Source organism: Carcharhinus amblyrhynchos, chromosome 24 (genome assembly GCF_965287045.1).
Source record: "Carcharhinus amblyrhynchos chromosome 24, sCarAmb.v2.hapA, whole genome shotgun sequence".
Lineage (NCBI taxonomy): Eukaryota > Metazoa > Chordata > Chondrichthyes > Carcharhiniformes > Carcharhinidae > Carcharhinus > Carcharhinus amblyrhynchos.
This window is the reverse complement of record NC_137347.1, coordinates 42,994,857-43,009,259: the sequence shown is the minus strand read 5'-3', so window position 1 is coordinate 43,009,259 and position 14,403 is coordinate 42,994,857. Positions and strand designations below refer to the sequence as shown.

Sequence of the window (14,403 nt, the reverse complement as noted above, 5' to 3'; positions counted from 1 at the left end):
GGTTGTGGATTAATAAGGAGATCAGGGGTGATGGGAAAAAGGCAGGAGAACGGGATGAGAAAAATATCAGCCATGATTGACTGACGGAGCAGACTCAATGGGCCGAGTGGCCTAATTCTGCTCCTATGTCTAATGGTCTTATGACCCTCAGCTCTTGTATATGGCGAACCCTCCACAAACTCTCCTGCCACCCATTCCGCACCCTTCACACATCCACCTCTCCACAAACCCTCCCCCATCCACACAACCTCCCCCACCCCTGGGCCATCCACTCGCAACAACTCACTCTTGATCAGTCTGCCTGGCATAAATGTGTCTCTTGTCAGTTTTGGGTGAAGCGAATTAGGTGGAAGTTTAAGGGGAACAAAGAGGTTTATTTTCAGCCAGCTGATGGTGCGGTATCACTGACACTGCTGTGCTGGAAATACACTCCCTTTGCCCATGAGTAAACCACCCAGAACGTCCCACACTTCCTCTAGATGAGAAGAACTGCAAGGTGGCCGGAAACCTTGAACTGGGAGGGGAAAAAACCCCCAGGGCAACGTGGTGACTTTGCACTTTGATTTTCAAATCTTGGATGCACAGCATTATGATTCTGTCAGAATATTTCAGTCCCTGTGACAGCACTCAAAGTTATCGGCAAATCATTCATTTCTCGTTCTGCATTGGTTTCCTCAATGAATGTAATATAAGATGTTTGTGCAATCTCCCTCCTTACCATACAGTTCAATCTGCTCTTCAGCTGAAGCTATCACTTCAGTTTAATGAAATGAAAATAGATTGCTGACTTTGGGAAGAAGACGATTCTGTTTCCTAGTTGTAGATTGTAAAGTGTTGTCCAGGGTAGATTCATACCATGTAGCACTTTTTATTCACAATTCTCAAAATGCAACATTAATAGATTTGAAAGAAAGAAAATGCTGAAAACATTGTTCCCAAAATGAGCTTTAGAATTCACAGAGTGTAAATATTAGTGTGAAAGCACGTTTCTCTGTCTAGAGCAATGTAAACAGCAACCTATTTACAATAAAATAGTTGGACAAGAAATTGGAATAGAACGCATTCTGTGTACATCACAGTTCACACAGAATAAGAGGAAATTTGAATTGGCTGGGAAACCAGTGGTTGAAAGTAGATTAGGGGATCCACTTCCTGTCTCCCTGAGTATTACTTTTTCGAGGGAAAGTAGAGTTGATATCTTTACCCTTCCCTCGATCTTTAATCTCCTCCAGTGCCATAACCTCTGAGATATCTGCGTTTATCCAGTCCTGGATTATAGAGCCATTCATTAAACTGTCCACAACTTACCTGTGCTATGGCCTGATGGTGAAGGTGAAATGGTGCCAGGCAACCATAGGTTGCTCTTCCCTTTGAGGGGAAGAGTTAACTGGTGGTGATATAATCTCAGGATCTCAGGCGAGGGGCAAGGTTGATAAAATGGGTCCTTCATGATTAGGCTTAGCCGGTACGAGGTGTCACTTTGCCTCACTAACCAACTATCCAGCCAACTGAGCTAAACCAACCCCGTCCGCAAACCACAAGGAGTTTCCTCACAGCAGGAATAAACCACAAGATATTCAAAAATACAGATCAATCCCAGTCTAAATAGACTGGGTCTGTACTCGTTGGAGTTTAGAAGGATGAGGGGGGATCTTATAGTGACGTATAAGATAATGAAGGGGATGGATAGGGTAGAGGTAGAGAGATTCTTCCCGCTTAGAAAGGACAGCAGGACTAGAGGGCACAGCTTCGAGATAGGGGGAGTGGGGGGACAGTTTAGATTGGAGTTGAGGAGGAACTTCTTCACTCAAAGGGTGGTGAATCTCTGGAATTCTCTGCCCGTTGAAGCGGTGGAGGCTACCTCACTAAATATATTTAAGTCACGGGTAGATAGGTTTCTGATAGACAAGGGAATTAAGGGTTATGGGGAGAGGGCGGGAAAGTGGAACTGATCCACTTCAGATCAGCCATGATCTTATTGAATGGCGGGGCAGGCTCGAAGGGCTAGATGGCCTACTCCTGCTCCTATTTCTTATCTTCTTATGTTCTTGTATCAGTTACGGCCCCGAGCAAGGGCAGGTAAATGAATTGCCTGACATGTCAAATTCTGAAATCTAATATGAATGACTTTTCTTCCTATTAACAGATTTCCAGATAATGGGCTGCGTGCATTGCAAAGAGAAGGCATCGACAAAATCCCAAGCCGAAGATGGGGACGGCTTCTTTAATCAAAACACGAACCCACGCTATGGACCGGACCCCACCAATCAGCCCCAGCCTACAGCCTTTACAAGGATCCCTGACTTTAACAGTTACCATGACAACACAAACACAGCACTGACTCCGTTCGGTGGCTCCATTGGCTACCCGACCGGCTCACTTCCAACCAGAAGTGGAGGGATGCCAGGTTAGATACTTTGCTCATCAATCTCATTCCCCATCAAAATAAATGTTGTAGGCCAGGCCTTCAAAAAAAAGGGGGCCGGGAAGTTAAAGATTGGAATACCTTTCACCAGCAGAATGTGTTCTCAATAATAATTGGGTAAGAGGTACCAGTACCTTTTATAGTTAAACTGTTGGTGATTAAGGGAAACTGGACAATCATTGGAGAGAGAAAGGAAATTCTTGCTTGTTAGAAGAATTGTCATTGTTCTGTTTTATACGAGCTTTAGAATTCACAGTGCAATAGTAAAGGCCATCACACAATTCTGAATTGTTTTGGTGGGAGTAAACTTAAAAGAGACAAGTGCTAACTATTAAATCGCTTTCCTTCATCAGCCTTAATAACGTCTTTCTGATAATTGTGCTTAGCTCCCAATTTCCCTCTTTATTATCAGTTTCAATCTAATGAACGGATGATTATTTTTCCTTTAGCTGGGTCTGGTTGTGGATCAGAAATTATTTTGAGATGCAGCTCCCAGGCAGTTCTTGCTGAGCTTCCGTGGGGACTTGCCTACCTGGCCTTGTCTTCGCTCTCCCCAGATCTTAGGGGGCGATCTCCATACCAATTCTCACACAGCTGGGGCACAAAGCCCGAGGATCTGACAGCTTGCTGCTCCGGTTGGGGAAGAGAGAGACGGGGAGATGTCACAGGTCAAAGTTGTCAAGGCCTCTGTGTGAGGTGCTAATACTCTGTCACTGGCATATCTCATAGTCACATAGCAACTGATCTTTCAATCAGCATTTTAATATGGCACCTTCAGTTCTGCTTCTGGGTTTTGTGAGGGAAATGAGCCTCATTTACAAGCATCATTTAGCAGACTGGGTCTAACTAGATCCTGCCAGCCAAACCCACAGAAATGAGGGGGTGATGGAGACCTGTGTCGGACATTCCCACTCAGGTCAGGATGAGACAGAAATGCTGCCCTGATTTCCTGCACATTGATTCCTCCTCCTCCTTATTCTGTATCCATCTGTCCTTATAAACAACCAACTCTATCTGAAACCTCCCTCTCCTCTCGAGCTCCTGTATCTGTTATTTCCTTGTGAAATTGCTCTAAAAATGATACCTGTGATCCCTCTATTTTTCTTGATCTCTCTGCCGAGACGGAGCTTCAGAATTCCATTCCTTCGTTTCCCAACCAACACTTTCACATTGACCTTTTCATTCTTGCTCATCAAACCAGAGCCACAGCAACAGCTCCTCACACAGATCCGTACTGTTAATCCTAGAATTGACCCTGATCTGATTCCATTCTGTTCCTCACTTTCTTCTAAGTGACAACAATTACAGATTTAAGACCATTGGAGCAGAATGAGGCCACTCGGCCCATCGAGTCTGCTTCGCCATTCAATCACGGCTGATATTTTTCTTCTCCCCATTCTCCTGCCTTTTCCGCATAATCCCTGATTTCACTCAGCTTCCATATGTGGACATTACCAACTCCACCTCATCACCACCTCCCTCCAGCCCTCCGTGTTGTCCGTCTTTTTGTCCAGCATCCCAGCTTTCAAGAGCTGAAATTTCTCCCAGCTAAACTTGTGGAATGTCGGAAAGATTATCTCTCTGTCCCTTTGCACCCATTCCAGTCCCTTCCATTGGTCAAACCAGCCAGTTCAAACCTCAGCATTCTCTTCAGCCCCAAGCTAATCTTCTAATTCCCTGCGTCGGCTGTGACTCAGGATATTTTTACCTTTTTGAGACAGGAGATTATGGGTTCAAGTCTCACCCAGAAACTCCAGCACAAAACTCCAGGCCAACACCTTGGTGCAACACTGAAGGAGTGCTGCACTGTCATAGAAACATAGAACCCTGCAGTACAGAAGGAGACCGTTCAGCCCATCAATCCTACACCAACCCACCCAGGCCCCACTCCCACAACTCCACATATTAACCCTTTAATCCCCTGAGACTAAGGATCAATTTAACGTGGGCAATCCACCTAACCCACACATCTTTGGACTGTGGGAGGAAAATGGAGTACCCGGAGGAAATCCATGCAGACACGGGGAAAATGTGCACAGACATTGACCAGAGGCCGGAATTGAACCCAGGTCCCTGGCACTGTGAGGCAGCAGTGCTGATGACTGTGCCACCATGTCACCCAGTTCATTATTTTATCCTTTAGATAAGATAATGAACTGAGGCCCTGTCTGCGCTTTTGGGTGAATATTAACGTATTCTGGACATTATTCTCAACCTTAATCACCAAATTTACACCCCCTTTGTCTTTTTATCTTTGACACTTTGGTCAAACCCCCTCACTTTTACAGGATAAATCTTGAGAAGCGCAGGTGAATTATCCCCAATGTCCTGACCAATATTCATCCATCAATCAACTGCATAAATAAATAGAACATAGAACATAGAACATAGAACATAGAACATTACAGCGCAGAACAGGCCCTTCGGCCCACGATGTTGCGCCGACCAGTTACAAAAACAATGACCCACTAGCCTATACCAATCCCTTTTCGTCCATAAACCTATCCAGAGATCTCTTAAACGCCCCCAAACTAGACGCATCTACAACTGCAGCAGGCAGGGCATTCCAATCCCTCACCACCCGCTGGGTAAAGAACCTACCCCTGACATCCGTCCTGTAGCTACCCCCCCTTAATTTAAAGTCATGCCCCCTCGTGCTAGCTTTCTCCATCCGAGGAAAAAGGCTATCACTATCCACCCTATCTAAACCCCTAATCATCTTATATGTTTCAATAAGATCCCCTCTTAGCCGCCTTCTTCCCAACGAAAACAACCCTAGATCCCTCAGTCTCTCCTCATAGGACCTCCCCACCATACCAGGCAACATCCTAGTAAACCTCCTCTGCACCCTCTCCAACGCCTCCACATCCTTCTTGTAATGCGGGGACCAGAACTGCACACAGTACTCCAAGTGCGGCCGCACTAGAGTAGTGTACAGTTGCAACATTACACTGCGACTCCTAAATTCAATCCCCCTACCAATAAACGCCAAGACACCGTACCTTGTCTTTATCACATAGCTACTGTTGGATCTTGCTGTGCACAAATTCATGCTGCATCTCCTCCATCACAACAGTAGCATTTCAAAAATACTTTGTTGGCTGTCAGGTGCTGTGGGATGTCCTGACATCATGGAAGGTGCTATATAAATGCAAATCCTGCTGTCTTAGTTTCTCTGGCTCCATCACATGTCACTGCCTCCTGCCACGGGGTAGATGTGCTCAGTTAGAGGTAGGGACAGATGACCTGGCGCTGAACCTTCATCTCGTCCTCTGCCTCCTATGGTCCTGACTATTTCAACACTTTCCCCACAGTCCACTGTCAGTAAAGCTCTGATCATACAAAACCACCAGCCTGCTGGGCTACAAATCTGATAGTCAAAGCCTCAAAATTCAAATTCTCATTCCTCTCTTTACACTGAGTCACCCTCCCTCCTTTTCGAACCCATCCCAAACCCTACTCCCAAAACTCTCAGTTGCCCTGTCTATCAGCAGTTGGGGCAATACCATTCTTCATACTTGAATCCTCGTCCCCCAGCCTCTCCATGCCTCTTTAAGACCCTCTGTTAAACTGACGCCTCACGGTGCCAGGGATCCAGGTTTGATTCCCAGCTTGGGTGACGGGGTGGAGGTTGCACCTTCTCCCCATGTCTGCGTGGGTTTCCTCCGGATGCTCCAGTTTCCTCCCACAGTCTGAAAGATATGCTGGTTAGGGTGCATTGGCCACACTAAATTCTCCCTCTGTGTACCCGAACTGGCGCCGGAGTGTGGTGACTAGGGGATTTTCACAATAACTTCATTGCACTGTTAATGTAAGTTGTTTTATAACACTAATAAATAACCTTTACATTTAAACCAGGTCAACTCTCCCATTGCTACGAGAAGCTGCACTAGATGCTATTTCTCCTCATGACTAAGGTAGATGAGGGCTTTGCAGTTGATGTTGTCTGTATGGACTTTAGCAAGGCCCTTGACAAGGTACCGCATGGTAGATTGTTGCATAAGGTTAAATCTCACAGTGAGATAGCCAAATGGATACAAAATTGGCTTGATGACAGAGGACATATAGGGGGCAAGGTTAGTAAGTTTGCAGATGACACCAAGATTGGTGGCGTAGTGGATCGTGAAAAATGTTATCTCCGATTGCAACAGTACCTTGATCAAATGGGCCAATGAGTTGACGAATGGCAGATGGAGTTTAATTTAGATAAATGTGAGGTGATGCATTTTGGTAGATCAAACCAGGGTAGGATTTACTCAGTTGATGGTAGGGTGTTGGGAAGAGTTACAGAACAAAGTGATCTAGGGGTACATGTTCATAGCTCCTTGAAACTGGAGTCACAGGTGGACAGAGTGGTGAAGAAGGCATTTGGCATGCTTGGTTTCATTCGTAAGAACACTGAATACAGGAATTGGAATGTCTTGTTGAAGTTGTACAAGACATTGGTAAGGTCACACTTGGAATACTGTGTACGGTTCTGGTCACCCTATGATAGAAAGGATATTATTAAATTTAAAAGAGTGCAGAAAAGATTTACTAGGATGCTACTGGGACTTGATGGCTTGAGTTATGAGGAGAGGTTGGATAGACTGGGTCTTTTTTCTCTGGAGCACAGAAGGCTGAGGGGTGACCTTATAGAGGTCTATAAAATAATGAGGAACATAGATCAGCTAGATAGTCAATATCTTTTCCCAATGGTAGGAGAGGCTAAAACTAGAGGGCATAGGTTTAAGGTGAAAGGGGAGAGATACAAAAGTGTCCGGAGGACCAATTTTTTTCAGGAGGAGGGTGGTGAGTGTCTGGAACAAGCTGTCAGAGGTAGTAGTAGAGGCGGGTACAGTTTTTTGTCTTTTAGAACATAGAACATAGAACACTACAGCACAAACAGGCCCTTCGGCCCACGAGTTGCGCCGATCACATCAACACCTATCTATAACCCCCAATCCCATAAAACCCCATATACTCATCCAGAAGTCTTTTAAAAGACCCCAGCGAGTTCGCCTCCACCACCACTGACGGCAGCCGATTCCATTCACTCACCACCCTCTGAGTGAAAAACTTACCCCTAACATCACTTCTGTACTTTCCTCCCCGCACCTTAAACCTGTGTCCTCTCGTAGCGACCATTTCAACCCGGGGAAATAGCCTCTGAGAGTCCACCCTATCTATTCCTCTCAACATTTTATAATCCTCTATCAGGTCGCCTCTCAACCTACGTCTCTCCAGGGAAAAGAGACCCAGTTCCCTCAACCTAACTTCATAAGGCATGCCTCCCAGTCCAGGCAACATCCTTGTAAATCTCCTCTGTACCCTTTCAATAGCTTCTATGTCTTTCCTATAGTGAGGCGACCAGAACTGCGCACAGTACTCCAAATGAGGCCTGACAAGGGTCTTATAAAGTTGCAGCATTACCTCCCGACTCCTAAACTCAATCCCTCGATTTATGAAGGCCAGTACACCATACGCCTTGACCACCTCTTCCACCTGCGAGGCCGATTTAAGAGTCCTGTGGACCCGGATCCCAAGATCCTTCTGCTCCTCAACACTACCAAGACTCCTGCCCTTGATAGTGTACTCGTTCATCCCGTTGGTTCTGCCAAAATGGACGACTACGCATTTATCCGCGTTGAAGTCCATCTGCCACTTCTCCGCCCAGTCCTGCATCCTATTTATGTCCTGCTGCAACTTTTGCCATCCTTCCAGACCATCCACAACACCACCGACCTTCGTGTCATCAGCGAACTTACTTACCCATCCCTCCACTTCCTCATCCAGGTCATTTATGAAAATGACAAACAGCAAGGGTCCTAGAACAGATCCCTGGGGCACTCCACTGGTGACTGACCTCCATTCAGAAAAAGACCCATCCACAACCACTCTCTGCCTTCTGCAGGCAAGCCAGTTCTGGATCCACAAGGCCAAAGGCCCTTGGATCCCATGCCCTCTCACCTTCTCAAGAAGTCTTGCATGGGGGACCTTATCAAACGCCTTGCTGAAGTCCATGTACACCACGTCCACTGCACTTCCTTCGTCAATGTGTTCAGTCACATTATCGAAGAACTCAACTAGGCTCGTAAGGCACGACCTGCCCTTGACAAATCCATGCTGACTATTCCTGATCATGTCAAACTTCTCCAAATGGTCGTAAATCTTGTCCCTCAGAAGCCTTTCCATCAGCTTACCAACCACTGAGGTCAGACTCACCGGTCGGTAATTTCCCGGGCTACCTCTGTTCCCTTTCTTGAAAATAGGGACTACATCCGCAATCCTCCAATCTTCCGGAACCTCTCCCGTCTCCATTGACGACGCAAAGATTATCGCCAGGGGCTCTGCAATCACTTCCCTCGCCTCCCACAGTATCCTGGGGTATATCCCATCTGGTCCCGGCGACTTATCAATCTTGATAGAATTCAAAAGTTCTAACACATCCTCCACCTTAATATCCACAAACTCAATCTTTTCCATCTGCTGCAAATCCGTAGCAAAATCTCCCAGATCAGTTTCCACCGTGAATACTGAGGCAAAGTACTCATTAAGCACTTCTGCCATTTCTTCTGGTTCCACACAGACCTTACCCCCTTCACCTTTTATAGGTCCTATCCCTTCTCTTCTCATCCTTTTACCTTTCACATATTTATAGAAGGCCTTGGGATTCTCCTTAATCTTACCCGCCAAGGTCTTCTCATGACCCCTTCTGGATCTCCTAATTTCCCTTTTAAGCTCCTTTCTACAATCCTTATACTCCTCAAGATCCTTAACCTCTCCTAGTTCCCTGAACCTTTTGTACACCTTCCCTTTCCTCCTGACTAGGTTCAACACAGCCTTCGTGCACCACGGTTCCCGCGACCTACCAAAACCCCCTTGTCTCATCGGAACGTTGTCACGCATAGCTCCAGACAAACATTCCTTGAATATCCGCCACCTTCCTTCGGTACTTTTCCCTAAGAACGCCTCCTTCCAGTTTATTTGTCCAAGTAACTTCCTGACTTCTTCGTATCTCCCCTTACTCCAGACAAACACCTTCCTAGCCTGCCTGATCCTATCTCGTTCCAATGCAGTTGTGAAGGAGATAGAATTATGGTCACCATTCCCAAGATGCCCCCCTACCGAGAGATCCATCACCTGCCCTGGTTCATTCGCCAGTACCAGGTCAAGTACAGCCTCTCCCCTCGTAGGCTCATCCACATACTGTGTCAGGAAACCTTCCTGAACACACCTAACAAACTCCTCCCCATCCAAACCCCTTACCCTAGGGATATTCCAGTCGATGTTTGGGAAATTGAAGTCTCCCATCACGACAACTCTGTTATTAAAACATCTCTCCAGAATCTGTTTCCCTATCTGCACTTCAACTTCCCTGTCGCTATTGGGTGGCCTATAGAATACACCCAGCAAAGTTTTTGACCCTTTGCTGTTCGTAACTTCCACTTTTAAAAAGCGTTTAGACAGTTATATGGGTAAGATGGGTATAGAGGGATATGGGCCAAATGCGGGCAATTGGCATTAGCTTAGGGGTTTTAAAAAAAAGGGTGGCGTGGACAAGTTGGGCCGAAGATCCCGTTTCCATGCTGTAAACCTCTCTGATGTTTATGACAGAGGGTGGTTGTAGGGAGTTGTTTTTCAAACTGGAGACCTGTGACCAGTGGTGTGCCTCAGGGATCGGTGCTGGGTCCATCGTTACTTGGCACTTATATTAATGATTTGGATGAGAATTTAGGAGGCATGGTTAGTAAATTTGCAATGACACAAAGATTGGTGACATAGTGGACAATGAAAAAGGTCACCTAGGATTGCAATGGGATCTTGATCAATTGGGTCAATGGGCTGACGAATGGCAGATGGAGTTTAATTTAGATAAATGCAAGATGATGCATTTTGGTAGATCAAACCAGGGCAGGACTTACTCAGTTAATGGTAGGGCATTGGGAAGAGTTATAGAGCAAGGTGAGGGAGGAGAGATACGAAAGGGTCCAGAGGGGCAATTGTTTCACACGGAGAGTGGTGAGTGTCCGGAACAAGCTGCCAGAGGTAGTAGTAGAGGCAGGTACAATTTTATCTTTTAAAAAGTAGATAGTTACATGGTTATGATGGATATAGAGGGATATGGGCCAAATGCAGGCAATTAGGGGTTTTAAAAAAAAAAAGAGCAGCATGGACAAGTTGGGCCGAAGGACCTGTTTCCATGCTGTAAACCCCTATGACTCTGACTCTGCCCAATTCATTCTCTGGCAGTTTTTGTTACCTGAATTAGCTGCAATGACTGTCTGTCTGCGGGATCACTGGGGATTGATATTTGTAATGTGAATTTAATTGTTCTCCATTACCTATATCCGTGAGTGAATGAGCTATGGGACAAGCTGAGAATATATACACATGCATTCATTTCTCATCACCCTCTACATAGTAATCACAGGAGTTCTGGAAGTTTGAGTATATTTAATCTTTGCAATATTTGTTTTGTTACAGACTGTTAGTGCCATCTCCCATCACTAAACTGCAGGATTTTAAAAACTGTGAATCCGCACTAGACCCAGTATTTCCAAAATAAAAAATATCAGGAAAAGATGAAGAATCCAGTTCCTCATTGCCCCCATCAAACTGCTGGCACTTTTACAGATCCTATTAGTTACTAATTTGCTAAAACTGCATCAATCCATTTTCTCTGTTAATTCCAGCAGGGAAATGTTTCAGAATCTGTGGTTGAGCGAACGAGATGTGTGGCTGTGTGTTTCTGTGTCAGAATCTTTTTATAAACACATTTCCCTTTTATAAACCCTAACACAGGATGCAGGTTCTGCCCACAATCCTCACTTCCTGTTTCGTGCCATTGTGTCAAATTTTCCCAATCAGTTTTGCTCTGCTGACTGCTCTGCGTGAGCTTGAAGGGCTGGACACTGATGTGAAACATCCACTTGAAGTGTCTCACCAGCACTGACAGAGCAGGGATTGGCGCACGCACGGTAGCCCCCTCAGTGCTGGCCTCCCAATCACCGGCCAACTCGATTGCTGGCTTGCAGAACCCCCACCCTGCACGTCTCCGGGCTAGCCCCGACTCTCCCCCCCCTTACCCCCCAACCCTCTGGGTGGAGGGAGGGGGGTGCCTCTATTGACCCCCTCCACTCCAGTGGGGTTGGGCCACCAGCTCCCCGTTAGTGGGGAGAGGCTGGAAACCCTACCTGGAGCGAACCACTCCTGTTTTGAGGGGGGAGATTGTTGGGGGGAGAAGCTAGCAGGCGTGGAAACTTCACTTGTTGTTGAATACTGTCAACAACAGCCCGAATCTTTCTGTCTCCGGATGGCCATTCACCAGAGGTACCCTGGAAGATGTACTTGGCGGGGGGGGACCCGTCAGAGGTTCCAGTGTAAGATCTCCACGGGAATTGCCGGGGAAGTTCCAACTTCCGATGGGTAATTCCCCTGCATCCAGAACCCTCCGAAAATGTCTCCGGGCAGGATTTTCTGGGCTTGCTCGCCCCAAAACTGGAAAATCCCATCCGAGGTCAATGACCCTTTGTATGGTCCGGGTACCGCCCGCTATGATTCCCGTGGCATGTGGGACAGCAAAATTCCTGCTCCAAGATCGCGCCAGAGGGTTTTGACTTCTGCAAGCTGTGCCCAGCATATCCTCTAATTCCACCTTTGACTCTCATTCTCTGCTTCTAAAAGTCTATTCTAACACGTTTAAACTCTCTAACAATGACCATCAAACTTCTGAATGGATCTATCTCATATTAAGTTGATCTTTCTCTACACCCTAGCTATGACTGTAACGCTATGTTCTACACTCCCTCTTTTCCTTCTCTATGAACAGTATGCTTTGTCTGTATAGCACACTAGAAACAATACTTTTCCATTATACTAATACAAGTGACCATAATAATTTTGACTCACTGTTACCCAGGAACAGCAAAAGAAAATCATATCTAACTTCTGGGTAATTACACAACTGACTTCCCCGAACACCCTGAGACCCCCGACCTTTGTCTCATTCCTGATCCGACATGATCCTACCCACCCAACCTTCCTGCCATCCTATCCTGGTAGAACCCTTCCCACCCAATGATAATTGCCACTCTTCAGAAGATTTGGCTCTTGAGACAAATATCCTGATGACGATACAGATCGATACATGGCAGATGTTGTCCCTCAGCAATAACTACATTCCTGGGCTAGTGAGGATCCTCTATGATTCTCTGATATTATCAATCCTTCCATCACTCACATCTTGCTTCTACTCTGGTACGATGCTGTAACTCAGAATCCTTCTCCCCTTCCATCACTTCACTATTTCTGTCTGTCAGTGGCTAGGGTTTCAGTGACTGTGTTGCACTCCTTCATATGATCTGCAGAAGGCCATTCAGCCCCTTGAACCTGTTCTGCTACTCTGTTAGATCATGACTGATCTGCATCTTCACTTTACCTCCCCAACTTGGCTCCATTACCCTTTAACCCCCCACCCCCGTACCCATCTAAAGTCTCAACAACATCATTTCTGAAATTCCCAATTGCCCTCCATGCTCAGCAGATTTTTGGCAGGAGATAATTCCAGTTTTCCCTGACTCTTTGAATGAAGAACTTACTACCTGATGTCAGCCTTAAACAACCTAGCTAGAGTTTTAATGGGCCAGGGTCTCCAGTCTCACTCGCGGCTGGGATTCTCCAGTCCTGCTGCAGTGCACGGAGGTTTGGCTGAACGCATCTGGACGTGGTGGCGGGGCATGAATAGCCAGAGAATTCTGGCCAATATTTGGTCTCTTTCTTCTGATTCTTCCACTAGGGACACAATTTTATCTCCATGCTCCTTCCCCACATAAACTCAGTGACTACAAGAGCAGGTCAGAGGCAGGAATACTGCAGCATGTAACTCACTTCCTGACTCCCCAAAGCCTGTCCGCCATCTACAAAGCACAAGTCAGGAATGTGATGGAATACTCCCCACTTGCCTGGATTGGTGCATCTCCAACAACGCTCGAGAAGCTCAACACCATCCAGGAAAAACCAGCCCACTTGATTGGCACCACATCTACAAATATCCACTCCCTCCACCACCAACGCTCAGTAACCACAGTGTGTACTGTCTACAAGATGCACTGCAGCAATTCGCCAAAGATCCTTAGACAGCACCTTTCAAACCCATGACCACTTCTATCCAGAAGGACAAGGGCAGCAGATACATGGGAACACCACCACCACCTGCGTGTTCCCCTCCAAGCCACACACTATCCTGACTTAGAAATATATCGCCGTTCCTTCGCAGTCGTTGGGTCAAAATCCTGGAATTTCTTCCCTAACGGCATTGTGGGTTAACCCACAGCACACGGACTGCAGCGATTCAAGAAGGCAGCTCACCCCCGCCTTCTCAAGGGCAACTGGGGATGGGCAACAAATGCTGGCCAACCAGCGACATCCATGTCCCATGAATGAATAAAAAAAATCCTGTAATCATCGTGAAGAGTTCAATTAGACTTTCTCCTTACTCTGTGTTGATGGGAACACAAAGCTCGTCAATACGACCGTATCCCCATAATCAGAGCCATGAATCATCAAAGTGTCCTTGTTACCTGACCTGCCCTTTTCAGCCATTCACCTGATTTAGCAAACCCCCCATCCATCTTAACAAAGGAAACTAGGCATTGTTCATTAATGTAATCAACAATAAATTGTATTTATATAGCGTTGTTAATTTGGTAAAACATCCCAAGACACTTCACAGCAGGGTCATCCAATAAACATTGTCACCAAGCAGACAGTCAGAAGGAGCAAGTGATCCTCTCCATTCCCAGTGTCAGGAGAGAATTCCACTGCTCGGGATCCTGGCAGCTGAAGGCACGACTGCCAGTGATGGAATGATGGGAATCAGGGGATGTTAAGAAGACAGAATTAGAGGAGTGTGAAGATTCTGGTATACACCAGACTGATTCCAGGGATGGTGGGACTGATGTGTGAGGAGAGATTGATTTAGGTTAGGATTGTTTTCA

General features: G+C 46.2%; 1 protein-coding gene across 8 annotated transcripts in view; it reads left to right on the top strand.

Annotated features, from left to right (window-relative positions):
• yrk (Yes-related kinase) overlaps positions 1-14,403 on the top strand; it is a 294,154-nt gene that overhangs the window by 235,084 nt on the left and 44,667 nt on the right. For all 8 annotated transcript variants that reach the window (XM_080211587.1, XM_080211585.1, XM_080211586.1 and 5 more), the window contains one exon: positions 2,147-2,407. In XM_080211587.1, the coding sequence (XP_080067713.1) occupies positions 2,158-2,407 (250 nt within the window). In that variant the 5' untranslated portion in view covers positions 2,147-2,157. The remainder of the gene's footprint in view (positions 1-2,146; positions 2,408-14,403) is intronic.